At 34.2% G+C, this 24,084-nt stretch overlaps 1 protein-coding gene across 10 annotated transcripts in view; it reads left to right on the plus strand.

Moving 5' to 3' along the window:
• Positions 1-24,084, plus strand: part of LOC145668748 (NAD kinase-like) — a 304,700-nt gene that overhangs the window by 268,627 nt on the left and 11,989 nt on the right. For 9 of the 10 annotated variants that reach the window (XM_081736881.1, XM_081736885.1, XM_081736886.1 and 6 more), the window contains 6 exons: positions 5,036-5,165; positions 7,906-8,100; positions 9,635-9,737; positions 16,238-16,429; positions 19,082-19,239; positions 23,061-23,143. In XM_081736881.1, the coding sequence (XP_081593007.1) occupies positions 5,036-5,165; positions 7,906-8,100; positions 9,635-9,737; positions 16,238-16,429; positions 19,082-19,239; positions 23,061-23,143 (861 nt within the window). The remainder of the gene's footprint in view (positions 1-5,035; positions 5,166-7,905; positions 8,101-9,634; positions 9,738-16,237; positions 16,430-19,081; positions 19,240-23,060; positions 23,144-24,084) is intronic. The other variant, XM_081736880.1, reaches the window with a different exon arrangement.

A 24,084-nucleotide genomic window follows, 5' to 3' on the forward strand; every position in this document is an offset into this window, starting at 1 on the left:
CAATGTCATTCTGTTTCGTGATGCTGCTGTGACTACACTTGTACTTCAAATCACATTTTATTTTGTTTACATTTGCTACGTAAGTCAATGTATTGCTTGTTAAGTTAGAAAGTGGAAGATGCGTATAAGTGTTTAGTTACATCTTTGGCAAGCAAGTAAACAAAATGTGATTAAGAGAATGCATTCATGTGACTTATTTGCAAAGCATGTACTCACTGATAAGTCGTCAACTTATCATTATATGATAACTGAATTAGAGATTTGAACACAATTTTGTGTAAGCCTAAGCAGAGCTGGTTTTTGGTATTTTGACACCGTAGGCGAGAAATATTTGGATACGCCTAGATTTAGTGATATAACCCTTTTTTGTTTAGGTAAAGTGCTTTTACTTTTAAAAAAAAAATCCGTCCTGACCTGAACATAATGTACTTTCGATTTCGAGGTAGGACGCGGTTAGCTTGTTACCTACCGTATATGATAGCTAGCTTTAGTACTTTTTCGTAGCTTATTCTAATAGTTGTTCATCCTGTTACAAAATCCGCGAAGAAGAAAACAGTTTTCGTTTGTTTATTATAATTTAACTTTTCAATACCAAGGCTCTAGAACACGTAATTTATTTATTTACTTAATACACTTTCAAGTAGGCCTACAGCTCATGAAGCCAATTTACACTGGAATCAATAACAGCGGGAAAGAAAGCAAAAGAAGGCTGTTCAAGGCCTATATTGGAAGATATCATTCCTGCATTCGCCTAACGGAACTGAGGGAAAGCCGTCAGTTAGAATGGCCGGTCTGGTTTGAGCGCGGAACTTATGATAGCGAAGTAAGAATGCTAGCAATCTACAGCTTAACGTGAGATCGAACCAGACTTTTCCACACAAAAGTTGAATATTAGCATGATGTGGTTATGCTCGTAGGTAAAGGAAATAGATGACAAGTATGTGTAAAGTTAGATGGAAGAATTGGTAGAATTAAGAGACTGGGAGGAAACTAAAGAACTCTTTGAAAACCACAAACACTGTGAGGTGAGGTGATTTTTAGTTTAGCGTCCCTTTCAGCAGCGAGGCTATATGAGACGTGGACCTACTGATTAACGTGGAATCCGAACCACATGAGCTCCCGCCGGGAATTGAACTCGGGTCTCCCACGCCAAAGGCGCTTGCGCTAACCGCTTAGCCACGAGGGAGCTCATCACAAACACTGTAGTCCACCATAAACTTGCATATGTTTTAGGGTTGAACCAGGGACTCATCGCATCAGAGATGAACTATTACTCGATTACTATACTGTTCTAGAGTTCGAATAAGGATTCAAATGCATTGCACTTCTCAAGAGTTCAGAAGAGTGCAAACAGGTTAAGCGCCGATAAGAATTAACTTTCTCACTTTTTAATACGAAAAAGAACATTTTAATGTAAATAGAATAATACATGTGACAAAGCATATTTGGTTTACTGTCAGCATCAGCCAGATTTAGAATCTTCAACAAAGCGGAGAAGAATTAGAGAGAAAGAAGAAAGCCGGGCAGCTTAAACGTCTCGGGGGAAGGGGGGGGGTATCTCAGTTTCAATTTTAAATGTATGTTGAAAGTTAGGCTGATAGCCATAAGCTACTCGAGAGCGGGCAGAGCCACTGTTTTCTCTTTCAAAATATCACATTTCTTGTAAGGTATGATCGCAAAAAGAAGGAAGACCCGAAGATGCAATTTGGGAGAAAAGTGCGAAAAAAGATGAAGAAGAAAAATCCTTTAAGCCACTAGAAAGTCTGAAAGAACGTCTTTTACCGATATAATCAATAGTCCAATGGTTCGAAAGGAAACTGATATTCCAGGAGACTAAAGTCTCCATTCTCTCTCTATTCTTGACTCCAGTACAAAGTAATGATAATGATCAGTGCTTTGAAAGACATTGGAATAGAATATGTGTAGAGGATTCCACCACTTTCCCGATGGGACGGAAAAACTCACCATGAGAAATTGTGGGATTCAAATTTATGGCCTGCAATTCACGAACAACATTGATCACATACCTCCCTCAGACTGTAGAAAGATATTATGGCAAGTAAATCCAGAATTCGTTTTATTTACATGATGAATAAATAAATTACTATCGACGTCACCGCAAAGGCATGTTGAAACTATGTAAATAAATCATTCGACAATTTGTTTAAATGCATGTCAGAAATAGTTATAATAGAAAGAATTCTAAACTTCATCTCCCTATGTCTCCTATTTGTACGTGCTAATTATTTCTATGTGATAAATTACATTAAACAAAGACATAGGAATTTCGTTACAAGGGAAACCAATGGTTTCTGATAACGTGCTAACCTAACCTTTTCATATGCTATGCACATGGTTTGAAGGGGAAGGGTGAGAGAACCTAATCTCGAGAACATACTCATCAGAATGTGTAATCTGAACTAGACCAAATGCGTTCCTATTTATGATTATCTTGTTTTCAAAAATTAAAGTATAATCAAAACAGTGCAATTAGTTTCTTCCTGTTAAGAGCTTGTGTGAATTTTGATATACAGTGAAGCGTCTGAATAATGTTCACCACTAGCTCTGAATAATGTGAACCTGAAAGGAGTGCAGAAACTGTGAGAGATGATTCGTGACATCAAAAGAAGACGAAAAGTCGTCACATATTGTCGAATTCCGCGTCGTGTAAGAGTGACAGGGCTGCAGATTTAGAATCAAAAACCAAATCGTGATTATTAACGGAACATGTATGTGTACCTCGTGAGTTGATTCGTGACGCCAAAAGACGCCAAAAAGTATTCTTGTATGTTGTTGAATTCCGCGCCATGTACGAGTGACTGGTGTGCCAACTTGGAATCGAAACTCGAATCCTAACAATTGGAGTAGAACAGAAAGATGTGCACAGCGTACACGATGCGGAATTCGATAACATGCACGAGGACTTTTTGTCTTCCTTTGATGTCACGAGTTACCTAATGAGGATGTGCACATCTTTCTGTTCCGTTCCAGTTGTCACGATTCGAATTTCGACTCCAAGTTGGCATCCTTGTCACTCTTACACTACGCGGAATTCGACAATAAGCAAAAGGAATTTTTGATTTCTTTCGATGTCACGAATCACCTTCTGTAGTTTGTGCGCATCATTCAGGTTCACCCTGTATAGTAAAATACATTAATTATAACTGTAAATGTGGGTTAATATCAAAATGCTATACTCATTGTTCGAATTATGGGAGGAAATGTCTGAAACAGGATGAGAAGAGAAGTATTCTCCTTGAAAGTTTATCGTAAAACAAACTTTGTTCCTTTACCTTTGAAGTTGCAACGAGAGATTCAAGGGAAACAGAAGTTAACTTGTCAGGAAAGAGAAGAAATTCCACGTAGAATTCTTGGCCATACGACTGACTCTCAGAATTGTTTTTTGCTCATTGAAGGTTTGGAAAAATTCCACCAGAAAACAGTTCTAGACTGCGCGGGAGAAACAGTATATCAGAAATTGCCCAAAAGTCAAAATTGGAAATCTGTGTGTCATGCTCCACCTGCGGTTAACTTTGTATAAGTCAATTCTGTACGTGAGTTGAATAATTGTCTTGGTACTGTTAGTATAAGTGCTTCTTACTTATGCTGTTTCTACTCCGCAGTCTAAAATTTATTGTGGACAGAAATAATAATTTAAAATTCACCTTGCAACTGTTTTGTGAGATGGATCACTAAGTCATTGACTTATAACAAAGATATTTTATCGGAAGGGACTTTGTATTTTCTATATTGTATCACAGATTTATTTTCAAATTATGGAAAGCATTTTCTGTGCTAAATACGTATGAACTGAGAATAATTAATGTTTATTATGAGGAGATTACTAAAGCTTGGTGAGCGAGAGAAACAAGTAGACACTGTGTCCGTATGTGATAGTGTGTTCCGTAATACATATTTTTGTCAGGACAGTAAATTGTGTCCATATTATTATGGAGATATCCGTTAAGGGAGGCTCCATTTTTATTGTATTGACATAAACTTAATATAGTTTGATGTGCACTGTGGTCGTTAGCTGTCATCCTTAACCTTGCATATGATAACTTGTTACGCCCAGGATCATAGATGTCATGACATTGAAACTTCAACCTTCTTTGTTGAGGCGTTGACCTGCCTTGTCTTACCTTTCCAGCTATGTGACCTACATACAGGTAACGATTATTTAACGTAACAAGCATTTCTGTATTTATAATGAGAGATATACGACAGCGGATTGGATAGGATCCAACTGTCGAGCTTCACTACAAAAATTCTGTTAGCCGTTACCACTAAAGAAAACGTACAGCTCTAGTAAGTCAATAAGTCATATCACCTACGTTATTTCTGATTGTCTACAATTCCCAATATTTGATTTTATAGATTTTCAATTGTGCATATTAATTGAAGTCATCAGTTGTAGGCAATTTAATATAAACTAGCCGCGCCTGTATGCGATGATATCGGAATGGTGATTTTATTTAACTTACATAAATTTATGTAAGCAAATACATGTAAAAATAATAAAACCTTTATTAAAGAATAAATAAAAACTTAATACAAACATTAAAACGGAAAATTTAACCACTTAAATATGCTTCAACTAAATAAAAACGCGTGCAGGAATGATTTTTTTTTTCATAACTACATAACTACATTCTTCGTTTTTCGTGAAACGTCTTCAGTGAATATATCCGGGTTTCTCCTTGAAGGCACAGTAATGACTGGTGAAATTGAGAAATTTTAATCTTTTTTATTCAGTTGTCAGTTGACAAGAAAAACTAAATGAAAAAGTATATTGTTGCGGACGAACAGAAAGGAACATGGACAAGTTTTTAAGCAGCAGTATAGATTAAGATGAAGTATGCAATTGAGGTCACAACCCAGTATTATCAATTAATTGCTGTATTTTATTTTTTTTTAACACTATGTGATCTAGTATGCTACTTACGCCAGCTTTCGAATTACATATAACTTAAATAGTATAATATGATTACGATGTTTACATATATTAATTGCTTTTAATTTTAATTTTTAATAGGACAATTCAAGATCCTGCTGGCCAACGCCTGACTTGGTACAAACCTCCACTGACAGTTTTAGTTATTAAGAAAGTTCGAGATGCATCTGTGCTTCAGCCGTTCGTACAACTTGTCAAGTGGTTGATTGAGGTAAAGTTTTTGACAAGCTTAGCTTAAGTATAAAGTTTAAAATGTCTGAGTCCTATGTTCGTAATAACTTTGTATCCCACTAGTTCAGTAATTATATGCAGAGCTTGCATTGTAAAGTTTCGGGTTTCTCTATCTCCTTTTGTTACTTAAAATATAGTTAATTGGTTCATACTAGCTTTACTAACTTAAATAACTATCTTTAACTAGAATTACAAGTCACTGAACAAAGCATTGTTTATTTAGTTATTTTTAATCAAAATAATAAATTAATAATTAAAAATTATTTTTAAGTAAACGTTACTTCGTTCAGTGATTTGTATTTCTGGTTTGTTATAATACAGGTGTCGATATTTTTGAAGACCGTACCAGCAATATATCCAACCAAAACCAAATTATTAAAAGTGTATTATAAAGGCTATTTTCTACTTAAAACATTAGGTAAAATATATTCCTGAACGCTGTTTCGGAGCACAACTCATTCCTGCACGCTTTTAGAAAACTCACTACTACATGAAATGCAGGGTATTAGGAATTCCCTCCATATCTTACAATATATATACGTCTAATAATATTTTTTTTCAATTACAGGTTTTGTAAGACCAAAATATTTACTGGTACATACTGTTAAATTCACTTGAAATACAAGAATTAAAAAAAAAAAAAAAGTTTTCCATTGCATAAATGCATAACTGGTTATACTTGACTTTTTTTGTCGAGAAAACCAGTTATTTAGAAATAGTTTTTAACTTTAATATACTTTCATATGATAAAAACTTGCCGTAATGTAAAGTATTTTTTTACAAGACCCACAACAATAAGAATAATTATTTGACGTATATTCTAAACACCTTTCATTTCATATAGCAGTACCTTCTTAAGGTACACAAGAGAAGGAGTGAAGGTGCTCCGAAACAGCACACAGGAATATATTTTCCCGGCAGCTCAAGTTAAGGTTTTGTTTGTTTCGTAACTAAAATATTCATCCTGTTGTTTCATCAAAAAATAAAAAAAAGAAATTATTAAATAAATAGAAAATTTAAGGTAGTATATTCATGTGATTTTTGCTTGGTTTGTACATTATCCTGTCTTTCACCTAAGATAACATTCACACTCTTCCTCCTTTTTCCTGTTACTTCTGCAAATGTTCACCATTGTTAAGAAAATGTGTATTAAGTAGGATGACCAGAAAATCTAGTTCTGCAGAATAGAGGTAAATTTCATACTTTTGTAAATTCTGATGCCATACTCTTTAGTTTCTTAATAATAAATATAATTGTAAAATTCTTATTTATACTAGCTGAAGCTGCGCTCTCTACACAGCGTATCATTCACATATGAGCATGAATCTCCTTGTCATTCCTCACAACATCAGCACATACCCCTTTACAGACACAAGTGAAGGACGTCTTGATAAAAATCGGAAATGCGTATCATAAAAGGGAGGTTTTCAATTATTTTTTTCACATATCTCGCACCGTTTGCAAAATTTGAGCCTACTTGCAGTTGTAGTTTAATTCATATATGATCAGTTTTTTCTTTCTTCTTGCATGCAGTAGGTAATAAGCAAATACATTACACACACAATTAACTATAATGTCAATAATATATGGTGTTCATTCGGCAAAACACTCCAAACAATGAAGATTTTCATCTTAGATAGGAGAAATGGTTAGCCTTCGTTTTTTTTTAATCATCATTTTGTCATGAAACAAACACCGGAAAAATATACTAGCCCTGTACACAAATGTGTGGTGTTGAAATGTATAACACGTAGGATATGATGCTTTACTTTTAAAAATTTCAATACTTCCAGTGTACCCCTAAAAAAATGTAATAAAGTAATAACGGCCATTTAAAAAAAAGTATTCAATTAGAACTGAACAATCTACACAAAATCAATGAAAACGGCATCTTTCTAGAGCTTGTTTTTTTCCGAGATATCATTATTATAAGAATTGGCCACAAACGTATAAACGACCATAAACATACAAACTTTTCTTGACCACAATCATATAAACCTAGAATTTTAATATATAAATTATGTCATTTGGTTGCATAGGGAGTTGAACTCAAATCGTCGAGTTGTATGTATACACCTTACTAAATACGCGACCGCGGTCGATATAAAAATTAATATAAGTATTAATTGGATGTGAGGACTAAATTCTAGAAGAGGAGAAACGGATAACGCAAGCCTTCGAAATGTGGTGCCATAGATAGAAGGAAGCCGAAAATTTTGTGGATGAATGAAGTATCAAATGAGGGTTTTTTTCTTGGGGGGGGGGGGGAGTATTCTGGAGGATATTGCGAAAAGAATAAATAGGATATATTATGGGACATGAAAGACCCACGCTATTAGCTATGAAGGGAATAATGAAAGGAAAAATACCTAGAAAAAGGCCACCATTGAAATATATGGATCAAATTATAAAAGATGTAAGGAAGTAAAATCACATGGAAATTAAGTGTCTGGCTCAGGATAGGGAAGTGTAGAAAGCTGCAACGATCCAAAAATTGTTGGCTTCACGAGAAAGAGAATAATTTCTAATTATTCGGAAGAGAGGAGGGGGAAGGATTTTATCCATCTCATAAAGTCTCATCGCAATCAATAAGTACCTGTCTTTTTCTACAAATTCTTCAGTTTTTCAGAAGTTTTTGCTACCTATTTTAAGTATATTGTATAATGTCGATTTTTATTTTGTCATGTACCAGAAAGCAAGTAATGTATTGTTATTTTCAGGAGAAACGAATGTTAGTGTATGTAGAGCATTCTGTGATGGATGATCCCTTGCTCCTTAATAACGCAGGCTTTACTGTTGTAAAGGATAAGTTAATGACCTTCAGAGATGGGAAAGATGATCTCACGGATAAGATAGATTTCATCATCTGTTTAGGTGGAGATGGAACCTTACTGTATGCCAGCCTTCTCTTCCAGGTAAGAGTTAAAATAATTAAAAGAAAATATTTAATTTCAACCTGTTTTTCTTTGTACAATTAATTTATTTTTAAAATTGTATTTTCTTTATATCTGAAAGTCTCCTCAAGAATGGCAGGTTAAAATTAATTAAAGCAGAGTTATATTCACCATTTTAAGAAATGCACACAACAATACTGCTTTCCGGATTTTTTCTAGGACCTTTCTGTTAGTGTATCGAGCAGCAACCCAAGGTAAATTAATATAACTATGGAAAAAAATAATAAATGTAAATAGATAATACCAACGTAAATCTACTGGCGAATATCTATAAAAGCACTTGCTACTCATCTTGAATCGTGTCAGCAGACCATCACATAATCGCTGACTACTATGTTGCTTAGATCGTTACCTGTTTCGACCTATTGACAGAGTCCAATCCAAGATAAGCGGTAAACATGTTTTTCTTCTTATAGATATTCATTTCGTAGATGTGGAATTCTGACATTTTTCCCATAATTCTATGACATGACCTTACCCTTATTTGTTTTCCAGTATATCTGTAGAAGGATCGGAAGGTGGTATAATATCATGTTTATGCCTTGTAAAAACTAGTATAATGTGATTACTAATTGCTTTTTCTTTGGTTCAAATAAAATCAAGTAAATATTTGAAATGTAGCAAAGGAAATGTTAAAAATAATGCAGAAGAGTATTGTTATATCTATTGGAATCCAAAGTGAATCAAGTAATGGATTTATAATAGGTTGAATGGTATTAGAAAAGATATAACGTTTGTAATTTAGTACTTTGAGAAAAACAACCACATAAGTCTTTATTAGTTTTAAGTTGAAGTATGTTTCGAGCACTTATTCAGTCACATAAAATGAAAACTTTCTCAGATTAACACAATGAGTTTCTTTTCAGATCATTCTAATATAGTATAACTGAGATTTGTTTTAAACGCAAATACATTTCAATACATATTTTTTTCTTTTTATTCTTATTGGAGCTATTCCTTGAAATATCAAAATGTATTTTCATAGTTTTTGCTCTTATTGAGGAAAATTATTGAAAAGGATGATATATACCGCACAGACCTTTCAGATACTGAACCGATCTTGAACAAATTTTTCATGTAGATAGCTCTTGAGTAATATATCGCATAAAACTTATAAAAATATTACACAATATAAAAGATAATTAAAAATTTACAATGTAGCTATTTTCTTTACTATTTAACAAAATGATATAGCTTTCAATTACCAGTGCTTTGAAGAAGTTCCTCATTTGCTAAGCAGTATGCTGAAATATTTATGAAAATCTTTTAACATATTAGTATAGTTAAAGTATGATGAAAAAATAATATTTTTAAGGCATGGTATGACTTGTACAATCATCGACAAAAATAAATAGTATATTTAATGTAATCCTTGTAAGAAATGCCGTTTCCTTTCTTCGCTTACTGTACAGTAGTTTGATATTATTTTATATATCTGTTGTTTTGTTGCTGTATTAATATATTTTGAAAGCGCATATATCTTGTTTATTTTCAGCAATCAGTACCTCCAGTAATGGCCTTTCACTTAGGTTCTTTGGGATTTCTTACTCCGTTTGAGTTTGACAATTTCCAAGAGCAAGTTACAAATGTATTGGAAGGTACGTAAACACAGTACAATAAATATGATAATAGTACTAATTCAATATCTGATTTCAGTATCACCGACAGTATGATAGAGGCTGTTACAGATAACGGACCAGAATATTGTTTAGATACTAATTTCATATCCTTAGTTTAATAAATGTTGTGGTTAATATTCGAGAAATTGAGTATGAGCATACAAAGGGTAGTTGGAAAAGAAAGAAAGGAAGATTACGGTACTAATCGAGTCTCGCATGCGTTGAATAGAAACCTACTGGGATGCTAGGAACTATGTATGTTACTTAGTCTTGAAACTTCAACTAACAAAATAGCTTGTAGTCATCATAAGTAGTATGAGTCACACTGTTAGAACTGTGTATCACTATTAGGGATATGTGTATTACTTAAGAACATAAAACAACAATAGATAATCTGCTAATTAGTAATGTATGTTTCATATACAGTACACAATAAATAAATAAATAAATAAATAAATAATTCCAGCTGAATAAAAACTATCAACTGCACCAGATGTGCAACCAATAGCATACCTTTTAATACCATAAACATTGATTTTTCTCGAAAACTACGCATAAGAATTCACCCTCAAATATGTCATTTTGTGGCTTATCTTTAGATAGTACTATAGCTAAAGAAAAAGTAAAGTTGAAGAATTCATCATAATTTTTGACTATAATTCATTAACTATACTCTTTGTTGTGATCTTGCTGGTGCCATAATGAAAAGCTTTGGTTAGTGTATACTTTAGTACCAGTTTAATCTTAATGTGTAATATCGGTATCGTACAGTCTCAATTTTTAGGCTTCCAGAAAGTAGTTTTTCGTTAGATTTAGACTTACTATATCATTTTATTCAGCTCGAGAAAGATCTTGGAACATATATATATATATATATATATATAGTATCGATTGGTGTATACGTTCTGTTAAACGCTAAAGATATTGTGGAACTTTAAAGCGCTATATTCTTGGAAACTTTAATACTGTTCATTTCATATTCAATATATTTTCACTTTTTAATAATACTAGTGAAAATTGTTAAATGAGAAGAATTTTGCAAGGTAATTTTTAGTACTACTTTCAAAATGCTATTACCTGAGAAAACAAAACAAATCTGTGTACACGAATCAGTTTCTAGAAAGAGTGAAAATGTGTGATTGGACTAAGATTCGAATTCAGATATCGTGTCGATGTGTAATAACTGTGTTACTTCTCCCAGTCCATTCTTAAAGTTTTTTTTTCTTACATTATTTGAATTTTCCACAAGGTACATCTGTTATACTTGGGCAACTCTGTGGCTGCCCAACTATATAATATTAATGACCACATACGACGATTAGAAATGATGAAGCAACATTTTTTTTTTAAAATACCTTTTATACTACTTCAATGTTACTGTATCTTTACGTATAGATAATTAGACATCTTTGAAAATTAAATTCTTTCTGTAAATATTTGGTTGTCTTTTTTTGTCTATACACGCAATCAAAAAGTTCAATGTTATTAATCAGTATACGTTATTTAGAGATAACTTTCCCTATAGGGATGTACTGCTGAACAATGTGTGGTTTTCCAAAAATAAGTTGTTTTTTTTTACTACAGTAATATGTTTTTAAAAATGTCCTGTAAACTTTAAATTTAATCAATCAGCCTTAAATAAAATTTCATTAATTTTATTCAGCTTAAAATTGACAGTTTGTTTACTTTAATTGTAATTGTTTTCCATTATCAATCCATTGATGAATGAAGGTCTCTCAAACTCCTCTTCATAACCATCTATGTCAAGCAATTCTTTTTAACATTATTCTGTAGTGCTTATTAATTTTCTCATAGAACATTGCATGAGGACTTTACAAAGTTCCTTTATGTCTCTTTGTTTCCAGTCAAGAATAGCATTAATCCACCAATCATATTTTCCACTTGAATTTGACGATGACATCCGTTACTTCTGTCATATTCCTGAAATTCATAATTATTAATTACATATGTCTGTTTATTTGTGGTTACTAGCACACATCTCTACATTCTTCGTTCTGTAGACTGCAGACAATGAATATCCGATTTTGTTAGTGTCCACATGTCCGATTCTATGTTAAAACAGGCTTAATGCATTCATTGAAAATTTTACACTTTAGAAACATTCTACTTTTCAATGTGACGCATTTCTTTCCTATTGCACTCCAGCCTAGTTTAATAAGTCTGCTATTTTTTTCTTCTATGTTGCCACTCATGAATATCTCTCTTCCGGATACACGTATGTATTCACTTCTATTTCCACAATTTTAACCTTAATCTTTGGTTACTTTGCAAAGTTGTTGAACATTATTTTCGTCTGTCTCATACTAATTTTCATCCCGACTTCTTTGCTCTTGATATTAAGCTCTTCGTTCATATCTTACAGTATTGTTTGTGGGGGGAACGATGTTATCAGCAAAACAGATGGTTCAGATATTCCTGGTTCCCTTTCATCCTTTTGGTCTAATTAGAGATGAAAGTAAATGAGGACCCGGGATAAGCAGCGAGGCGAAGCTATTGCGCGGGTAGTACTTTTTTTTTTTTAATTGAAGTCATCATAACTTCATTTCGGCGAGGTAGTGCGCATTGAGGAGTCTCATAGAGCTGCCGGTATTCCGTTCTTTATTCATCGTTTGCTAAGCTGTGTGAACTCTGTGGGAGATTGTTTTAAAAGGTGTTAGCTGTTCGTTATATATTTACCGTACTTTCTCCTTCCCCGGTTTTTGAATGTTCGTATTTTTATGTTCTTGTGCTTATTGAAACCTGATTGTATGCTGAATACATATGGATGTATATTTCGAACACCACCTTGTGGTCTTCAAACCCATATAGTGGATGCGCTGTTGCAGCTTTGTACAGTTGTGATGACTTACGAAATGATCTTACATGTATTGTGTCTTTATTATATAGATTAATTAAGTTTTATAAGATAGCGAATTCAAAACTTAGCGTCTCATCATGAATAAGCCATTTGTAAATAAACATATTTTCACAGGGTTTTATGAAATTAAAATTTATGAATTAGACATTTTGTTGATAAACAGTCGTGTGATTACGTAAATAAACAATATGTAATATTTTGATTTTAGTTCAAGGGTCTTTTCTATATCATAATGATGACCAAAGTACTATGTTACATAATGTACAATATGGACTGTGTTAGAATTCTATTTTATTCTGTTTGGAATAAGGTCATAAATCGTCTAAAGTATTTCTGTCTCTGTTTTAACACACAGTTATAGCTCAAGAAAACATTCAAAGCTCTTTGTATCTTTTGTTGTGTTCTCGTGTACATCACTGTTATTTGCAATGATACTCTCAACACGAATGTCTGTCGAAACTCTCTCGTAAACGTGCATATAGCGTACGTGCCTTTCGAGCGGAGGCTCGGGTTCATTCCCGGTGGGAGATCATGTGGTTCGGATCCCACGTTAAGCCGTAGGTCCATGTCTCATATAACCTTGTTGCTGAAATGGACGCTAAACTCAAATCTAATCAAAATACGAATGTATGTTATAAGCAAACAGAAAAATAAAAGTAAACAGGTCTTTCCAGAAAAACTTGCTCTCATAACGAGACATCAGCTGATAATTCTGAATAACATTAGAAGAATCAAGTTATGTCATAGTATATAGCTACATCCTTGATCATTCTATGTTTATTCGTAACCTACTTGTATTAAAAGACGGAAATTGTCAGATAGAAAAACACGGAAAATGTTTATAAATAATAATCTTCCAAATTTTTGACGAAATGATCACGTTTCCCACTTATTGAAGTGCAATAAAAGTTTGTAAGAAATAAACATTAATAGTCATTTGATATTATATGTACACCCATGTCCAAAATTATTGTCGCATGTCTATAAATATGTTCTTGTATGAATATAATTTGATAACGAATTCGTCCGGTATTTCTTATAATGTTAGTATGTGTATAATCGACAAAGACATGTATGTTGCAAATTTCATGTCAAAAGAGCAGTAAATAAGAACAATAAAACGAAAATAAAACTCTCTTGTCCATTTAGCAACATTTTCTTTTACTCATTCTAATTTTCGTATTTATAATTCTTTTCCTATGGAATTTATCACAAATATACATTTCCTGATTATACACATAGTATCAGTATTAAGAGTACCCTGCAAGATCATTATCAAATTATATTCTTACAAAAAGACAGTTATAGATATGCGACAATCATTTTGGACATGAGTGTACTGTTATAGTTCAGCAGTCGCACTTTTAACATTTTCTGTATATATCATTGGAATCTTATTATAGTACCGTACAATCCTTGGATGAAGTATACATTTACAAGGGAAAAATATAATTTCCCTCAATCTTAAAACTTCTAATAAATACAGAAAAAGCATTTAAAGGCTATAAAAATTACTTCGTAGACCAAAAATTTGCATACCGGAGTCTACAAAGTAAAATGTGAGTGTAACATTATAGCCATGACAGATTTTAGGATTAAAGAATGTTAGACTGTAGATGGTAGTGGCGCTGTGTGGTTTATGAAAATTTAAACACAATCAAGCATAATTTAGAAGGCCAAGTGTTACACATCGTCATTGATAGAGAGGGATATATATATGTTAAACACTTTTCATCAGTGAAAAAAATCCTTTGTTAAATGCAAATAAAGGTAATTTAGATGAAGAATGAGAACTCTTGGCAACAATCTTTATTAGCAATATGTCACATATATAAGTGCATACATTTTATAATTAATATTTTTCGTCCGTTCATTAAAATTTTTGTCAGAGTAATCAGTATAATTGCTCCAAATTTTGCTATCTATTATATTTGTACGAATAAAATATTCCTAATGGTTTCACGTAGCGCAGTCGTTAACGCTCTCGCCTTTGGTGCGAGCGGTCCCGGGTTCGATTTGCGGTTTTGAAAAATGTATAAAAAGCTTTTTCAGGCTAGCCATCCTGAATAGGTTTTCTGGGTTTTCCTCATTCACACCAGGCAAATGCCGGGGTGGTGCCTAACTTACAGGTCCCAGGCTGCTTCCCTCCTTCCCTTTCCCCGGAAAGCGTGCTTGCCGATGGACGTCATTCCTCATACGTGACGGACTAAATGGCCATAGATGCCGAAAACCCAGAAATCTAAATCCTAAAATATTCCTTAAAAAGTTGGCAAACGCTGAGCAACGTATAAATTTAGTTCTCTTTAAATATTATGGTTGTGTTTACTTCGAAATGTGCGTGTCTATGTATTAATAAATGAAAAAGTTATTTTAAGTTATTTTAGTCATTCTTGTTGGGTTATTCTTCTTCTCATATTATATTTATTTCTTTTTAGTTAATACATATTTCATTAAAGGATTATTCCTATAATAAGATTAGTGCGATGTAATGTACAGAAAACTATTAAAAGAATTCTTGTCGACAAGGTGACTTGAATTGTAACAGTTAATGAAAATGTTAATACATAAGAGATAGCCCTCTCTGCTGGTCTAACGGCTAGCGCGCAAGTCCCTGTGGTCCTGGATTCGATTCCCGGTGGGTTGATATTGAATTATTTCGATGCTTTGGATTCTACAGTCTCATTTCGGTCCAGAAAAGGAGAGTAAAACTCTAATCATCAAACATTTTTAAACCTCCTGTTTCATTTCATTAAGTAAGAAACGTCATCATTTCTTCAAAATTGTGGAACTACTCGGCAAGTTACTTTTTTTTGAATAGCTTAAAGAGTATCTGCATTGGATTTGAAATAAGTGGTGTTATACAAGTACCAAAATTTAAACTAGTATTTTGTTAGTACTATTTGAATTTGCCGTATTTTGAAGCGAGTAGAATTTAATGAACACTTAAAATTCGAATAATGAAAAAGTACGACTGAGCTGGGGAACAAAGTTCTTGTGCTTATGTGCTAATGTTTTAACCACCACGCTACCAGTCCTTTCCCAATTAAGCTACACATTTTCGATGTTGAAATTGGTATACGGACAAAATTTCACGTAGCTGAAACCTCGTTTGGAAGAACCTCGCGGTGACAAGTTTTTCAGTGCAGAATGCTCACTGTATACTGTAGCCTGGAAGGTTCTAGGTGCGAGTTTTTGTACCTGATCGCTTGATATCAGTCCCCAGTTGCTCAGACCAATCATGGCTTACTTGTGGATTGATCCACATTCAATTTGTATTTGATAACCCAGTATTTCTTAATGGCCACAAAACTGTTGAATTGGAGACATTCACACTTAACATTTTCTCGTGCCTCATTGCTTTGATCCTTTTTCCTTTCTTGATCATTTTCATTGAGCTCGAGTTTATTAGTTTTAAAAACTCCATTGCAATAAGTTTCTCAGGTAATATAAACTTTCTTGCCTTATCAAACAAAAATAATGGTATTCTTAGTCTTCATTTCGAGCTCTCAGAAGTTTTCAAGGATATTAACTTCGTGCTTGTAGTAAATTAAAATTGACATATAAACAATACTTATAGAATTTTTATTCATTCATGTTTTAGGTCATGCAGCACTTACTTTACGAAGCAGGCTTCGGTGCATTATTATGCGGAAAGGTGATGATGCAACATCAAAACCTTCCACTAACCTCCTAGTATTAAATGAAGTTGTGATAGACAGAGGGCCATCTCCATATCTCTCGAACATTGATCTCTTCCTTGATGGGAAACACATTACTTCTGTACAAGGTGATGGTAAGTATTGTTAATTCTTATTAACTTTTTCTTTCTACTCACGGAAACACTGTGAATAATGTGTAATCGAGACAAAGATAAAAGTCATAGAAAATCCACAAATTCTTTAGTACGTTATAGACAGAATTCATTGTTAAATATGGAAGTACATTGAACTGGTAATTGATAGGTTGGTAAAAATAGAGGAAGAATGTTCATCAACGTAAATAATGATTGAGCCTCTATTGGTAATAGCCAAACACTATCAGAGTATTATCATACAGTGATTACCAGTTGAATTAAAGACAGCAGGACAGTTGCAGAAACCGCTCTGTAGAGGCTCCACCAGTGCATGTGAATGAAACGCATCTCGAAGGAACTAATGCCGTTTACTGCCTCTCTCGGTATCCGTGTTAGTGCAGTATGTGATGTGCAAGACGAAGGATCTGAGTCTATTTGACCGTGGTCAAATCGTAGGGGCCAGACGACTGGGTGGCTCGATTTGGGAAGTGGATGCGGCACTCGGCCACAAAGGCAACTATGTCAAGGGTGTATCGTGAGTACCTGACTTCCATACCCGCACAGGCAAACTGTTGCGGTCAGGAGCGTGTCGACGACAGGAGTAGGCATCGACTGGCCAGCGTCGTAACAGCCGATGGGCGGGCCACAGTGCGTTAAATTGCGGTGAGGTTCAATTCAGGACAACAAGCCGTGTTAGCAGCCACACAATCCACAGCCACCTACTCGCCATGGGGTACAAAAGCCATCGGTCCACGCGAGTACCTCTTCTAACCGCACAACACAGGAAACGTCTATCATGGGCAAAGGAACACCGCCACTGGAAATGTGGAAAAAGGGTACTTGGATAGATGAGTCACGTTTCACATTGGTACAAGCCGATGGACACGTACGGATGCGTCACCAACCTCATGAGGCAATGAATCCATCGTGCCAGCAGGGAACTGTGCATGACGGTGGTGGTGGTATTCTCATCTGGGGCATGTTTACTTGGACTGAAATGGGTCTGCTAACACGTGTTACACAGTCTCTCACAGGTGAACACTGCCGCGATCTTTTGGATGCCCATGCCCTGTCATTTGCTCGGCTGCAACATTCGGATGGTGACTTCATCTTTCAACAGGACAATGTGCCGGCTTACCGCTCTAGGATGGCAGCAGACTGGTTTGATAAGCACTCCTCTGATTTGGCAACAGTTCCATGGGCATCACAGTCACCAGACCTCAGTCCCAACGAACACATCTGGGCGCCATGGAACGACGCCTTCGGGCTATGGATTCTCTTCCGACCAACCTACGGGCTCTGTGGGAGACTTTTTGCAGTAGATATGGATTGAGATACCACAACACTTCAGGTTCCTCGTAGAGTCCATGCTGCGGTGGGTAACCGCTGTTATCAGAGCGAAAGGTGGTGCTACACGGTATTAGGTAGCTGTCTCTAATTCAACTGGTGAACAATGTGTATAGATGCATTGAACTCTTATTCTTAACTTTTTTATTCTGGATGGGTTATGGTACACGTCAGTACACTCGGAATTCGTTAAACAAATCCCAATTAAATATTGGAAACCTTATTTTGAAATCACTAAATGTTAAGACATGAAACTAACTGTTCAGTCTAATTACAATTCGTTATGAAAAATAAACGTATTCCATAATTCCGTGTCTGGTTGGTGATGTACCTGGCATTGAAGTCTATATCAGTTATTACTAACAATGATTTACCTAATTATTCCAATTCCCAATAGATATTCTGGCATTTCCATATTTTTGATTGCAATATTGAATTACCTGGTTGCTGAACGTTTTAGATACAGAAAATGCTGCTACGGCAACAAGAATGAAATATTGGATAATTAGTTTAACATTCAGCATAAAATTTTGGCTAAAGGAGACTGTGACGAGAAAAACGCCACATTAGATTTAATTGTCAGTACCGAAAGCAACCAGGAGTTAGTTGTTAACGTGGATTGGTAATCGCATAGGATCAGATTGTGTCAAAGAAAACAGAAGATGCAAATATAATATTTACATCTTTCTCTATATATTAACACCTGTAGGCCGATGGAAATTTGTTACCCTGAGAAATCATCCTTACTTTAAGAAATGTTAGTATGAATCACCTACATGTTATATTGCATGTTTAAGAGTTAAAAAAATGAATATGCAATAAGAAAGATAGGTCCAACCTACCACTACTTAAAATAATATTAGAAAATGTATCAGTTATTTTCCTTAAATAAACATCCTCATTCTTATATATTCCACATAATTTTCACCGAAATATCTGTAATTAAATAGATGAAGCTTGGTGTTTCATGCATTATTAAAATAATACCACAATGATTGTACAATTCCTTAAATTAATCCAGTATAGTGATAAAGGCAGTCAGCTGCCGTTTGAAACAATTCTTAAAGTAAACACGGTTGGAATGCCAAAAGTTTAATTTATTTAATCCTCACACTTATTTATAAAAGTAATAATCAATCAAAATTCAAGTCATTTCATTCCTGCTTGTCACTCATCTAATGTACATAAGTTTTTCTTGCACTTTATATGATGATATGTCAGAGAACTTTTTTCTGTTATTACTTTTTGTACTTAAATGCAAAACTTACATTGGTCAGATAAAACTTTCCAAAAATATTCTTTTAGGTCTGATCGTTTCCACACCCACCGGAAGTACGGCTTATGCTGTTGCGGCTGGTGCCTCGATGATACATCCGAGTGTTCCAGCGATTATGGTCACACCTATCTGCCCACACTCCTTATCCTTCAGGCCGATAGTTGTTCCTGCAGGAGTAGAACTTAAGGTAATATAGTTATTAGTTATGTAAGGAAGGTTTAAAAAAAAAAAAATAGAAATAAGGCTGTTTTACCTGGTTGCAAGAATAGTACTGGAAAGAATAGCAAGGAAAAGCAATAAGAAAGTTGGCTGGGCTTTCAAGATATCATTCCAACATACACCTGCCAAGATTAGAGGCAAATGAAAAATCTTAGAATAAAAATACACTGGATTCTGCAAAGCAAGAAAGATATTTGTTCATGTTACTGAGAGAAAAAAGTGAATAATAATCAATTATCTTAGAGAGTATTCTCATAATACATAAGAAGTAATTGCCTCTCACTTCAAATATCAGAAGAAATAGTGAAGAGTTAAAGGTAAGCTAGACACATTTGATTTTAACATTATTAAATGAGTATTGCCCATAATGTTTTCTATCCATTAATTGGTTGTAATGAAATTATAACGTACACCAACTAAAATATTCAAAAGTTCTCAGGTTGTTAATATTAAAAATGTTATTTTAGCTCATTTCTACAGTCGTTTTCTAAATAGAAATTATTTTCCTTATTTGTATAAAACACTTTTCCAAGGAAACTCTCTGTTTATATTATTATTATTAGTATAGTATTTCCTAGTACTACGTGCAGGTACAGAACAACAGTGGAATAACAGAAAAATCTGTCTCTGGACTTTTTGAGGGAATCGGATTCCACCTCTCGTTTGGTGAGCAAATAATCTTTCAAGTGGATAGTGCTAACAGAACCAATTTAACGATTGAGCAAAAACAATCATAGATTGATAAGAACCGAATCAATGAAGAAGTAAGAAGTAGGTTAATAGTGGGAAATTAATCTTAGTAGGGCCAAATGAAACATTTGAATACTACCACTAATATCGAACAATTATAAGTCAGGATCTATAAAAGCATAAATCTACCTGTCGTATTGTGTGAATGTAAAAGTTGGTTGCTGATGCGCTTAGCATGGAACTTTAGGAACTTTTCTTAACTGGATTCTGTTTAAATATTTGTAGTCCATGCTGTAATTACCACAGAGATACTGTTTATATCTCGTTCAATTCGCAATACTTTATGCTTTTAAGTAATGTGGCAAAAGTGGGTCTTATTAGGAAAAGTACATTGGTATACTATTACAATATCACTATTGCTGAAATTTTCGTCTTGATCCATCCAATAGAAATAGAGTAAAAATATATTTCATGCGTATGCTCCTTACATCCTCCCTTCAAATTGTTACACAAAGTTTACAAAGAAGAAAAAGTTATCAAAATTACATATCGGTAATTAAGTTCTGTGCAATAATGAAAAACAGTTTATACTAGTAAATTTCTCTCGCCTTTCTATACAGATTGCATTGGAATTGGAACTGATATTGTGTAGTCACGCCATAACCTATGAAATGAATTAAATTTGCTGGTACATTCGTATGCACTTCAATTCCGGGAAAGGCCAAAGGCAGAATAAAGAAGGAAGTTAATGGCAAGATTATTTCTAGGTGTCGTTGTGAAGTCAGCTTGAAATTTGTGAATAGATAAATGATTACGTGCTACATTGATTCGTTATAAAATATTGATCTTTCCATACAAAAGACGGATGTGGTATTTTCGTACAAAGTTATATAAAAGCTGGATGGAACATTCAGAACATTTGAGTTACTGTTTTTACTCACTTAGAATTTGACGTGTTTACTCTTCATATGATGTAAGTTATTGTTAATGTAAAATTCACTAGAATTGATCACGGACGGAAAATAACCTCCACTTCACAGTATTCCTTCAATAACAACTATTGATATGTATAGGAGTTATCCATGTTACTTCATGGCTATTTTCAAGTCATTCCGTCTGCAGTTTCAAACGATATTGTAAGCTGACTTACCTGTTGGTACCAGATTTGCGTACTCAGTGCCTACGCATTGAGAGCTGGTGTCTATGATCAGGAATAACAGTACAGAAGACTTGTCTTTGAAAAAGCATTGTTGATTATCTTAAATCAACAAACGTAGCTGTTGTCTGACGATAAGATGTCTAGTATTTTTGAATATCTCAAAGTATGGAAGGTACCAAATAATTAAAACAGTTGGATGTGATCACTTAAGATAAACAATCAATGTGCCTGAAATACGAGGTCAGTGGTTTAGCATAGTGGTCGAAAAGTACGTTTAGTATTGAAGATATTAACTGCAAATGCTGTATTGGTGAGCAATGGAGAAGGTGAACTTCTAAAGTTAGATCTTCCCAGTTTCTTGTTTCACACTGAACAATATTACACATGCATAAAAGGGATGAAGCTATCCACTACGACCTATAGTCCGCATGTATAGAAGAGCAGGCGAAATGGGACCTGAGCATTCATTATTCTTGTTGGTGATGAGTAGTTGTGCCGTCGCCTCTCATCCTTATATAAAGATTGGGTATTGTAGTATTCTTTTTCAGCAGTTGGGCGACACCTGTACTGATGGTGGTTGGGATCGGAAGTCTTGTTTTCTTAATTCGGTTTCCTACGAGTTTCTCTTATGCAAAATGCATATACAAAAGTTATTGGCAGAAACACTTTAAAAAATCCGAAGTATCGGCGCGGATGGAAACGAGATACTTCGGTCTTGGAAACTCGCATCATGACTCCTCGAGCCTTTGTTTTCTCCATCACACTAACTAAACGATGTATTAAACACGTCGGTTCTCGTGTCCTTTAATATTCCAGTCGAGCCTGTTAGATTGTTGTGAGAATCAGCTAATTTTTGTCTTACTTGAATGAATATGAAGCCCAATTGCGTTTCGTGTTTATTCAATTCTTTCAACGATATGGCTTTTAATTTAATAAAATTTGCGAGGTGGTGAATCCGAAGAACTGGGAAAATTAAGACGACGTATACACATGGTCTACGCGGAGTTAAGACAAATCGCCAAGCTACGTTTTACTTTCTCTAAGCTCAAGAAATTTTGAAAAATGCAAATACATTGGGAGTGGAAGTCACTGCTTGGATAATTTTTTTGTCAATGTCTTGGTATTGAACATTATAAATACCATTGTTTTTAATTAATAAAAAGTAGAGGAATTGCTATAACTACGACAATCTTACCTTTCTTTTCTATTATTTTAATTTTTTTGGTTTCATATAATCTTTGCATTTGATTCTATTCTGAAGGAAGTCGGGTAAAATCTGTTAATTAAACAATTTTGTACTGTTTTCATTATTATATAAACGGATATTTCGTGCAAAATGTAAAGTTGCTCCGTGATGAAATTCGACCGACTCGGACTAATATGTTGCTGTGTAAATTTTCATTGGAGTTTTAGTTTTAACTCCGATATTTCCATGAAATAGCAAGAAGACTACTTAACTAATATGTGTACATAATTGAATATTAAATAAATGGTTTTTTTATACATCGAGGCTCTTGACATCCCATAAATCTGAAAATTTATATCTTAGTTCTTTTTTTTATGCCCACGATGCCTTATTCCTTTAGGCCATATTTTAAAGTAGTTGAATGTTAAAGCTAGAGCTTAAATGAAAGGATTTTTAGTAACATAATAATTTAAGTCACTTCGTTTATTAGTGCCTGTATAAGCTTACAGGAAGCAAGTATTCAAGATATCTGTAAGCTGATGCCAAAATTAACGAAATAATATATTAACGTAACTATTACATTAGATTGAAACTAAAATATGAGCTTCGTGGTTATGAGTGTGTAGGAAAAAAATTTTTTTTAATGGTTTCTACTTGATACACATCAGGTGCACATCGCACTTTACTTCATCCGATAGAATGAAATTTCAAGCTTCTAATACATAATGTGTATATACGTGTATTGTTTTTGTAGATCTCAGTATCACCAGATAGCAGAAACACTTCATGGGTTTCTTTCGATGGCAGAAATAGGCAAGAACTTCTCCATGGGGATAGGTAGGTCCTTGTGTAGATAATTCGTCATGTGTATGCTTTTGTATGTGTATGTATGTACCTGTCAGTTGTTTTTGTCGTAGATTCTTGCATGTTGCACTGCAGTTGTGATTATGTTTTGTGTTGCACATAGTTTTTTTTCTGCATTGTTCGCCTTATGTAAATATTAGAATATCGTGAAATTGTGTGTTGATTCTGCTCGAAACTGTAATCAGTAAGAAAATTATCGCTTTCAGGGTATAAATTAACGAAAATATTCTCCATTTAATCCAACGATTGTAGACTTCTTCGAAATTATTCGACAAAAAAGGAATATGTGGATATGAGAGGTTCGTAGATGGAAAATAATTCTGAAGTAAAATTTATTTATGAAATGTAGTTTATTTTCTTTTGTACATGCGTGCAGGGAAAAGAAAGAAAAAAAAAAACAATTAAAGGAAACATCAACAAGAAATGTCTGATCTCTGACATATTTTAATTTTGAGCTGACACGAAGCATTGTTGTAGTTTTTCATAATGTCCCTAAAAGTTCAAGTACATAGGCGCACTGAATGCTTTCACCAAAATATCCTACATGTTATATTGGACTTGATTGATTGATGGTTTTACTTTATAATATGGTAAGAGACTATATTTTGGGTTGGGGACGCGGTGGCTCAGTGGTATAGCGTTCACCTCTGGTGCATGGGGTCTCTGGTTCGATCCCAGCTCGCTCCAAGTGAACTTTGAGGTGGACAAACACTGTGTGTGTGGGTTTTCTCGGGACTCTCCCGTTTCCTCCCACTTTCTTCATTCGACCATTTCATTCATTTCTCATCGTCACCGCCTTCTTTAGCCTAGCCGTCATAAGCATGGGACGTAAAACTCAAAGACTTCATTTCATTCATATTTGGGTTGTTAACCTTAAAATAGCATTCATTACAGTCGCAGATATCGAAAACAAC

This window comes from Thermobia domestica, chromosome 13, assembly GCF_964235325.1.
Source record: "Thermobia domestica chromosome 13, izTheDome1.hap1.1, whole genome shotgun sequence".
NCBI classification, from domain to species: domain Eukaryota; kingdom Metazoa; phylum Arthropoda; class Insecta; order Zygentoma; family Lepismatidae; genus Thermobia; species Thermobia domestica.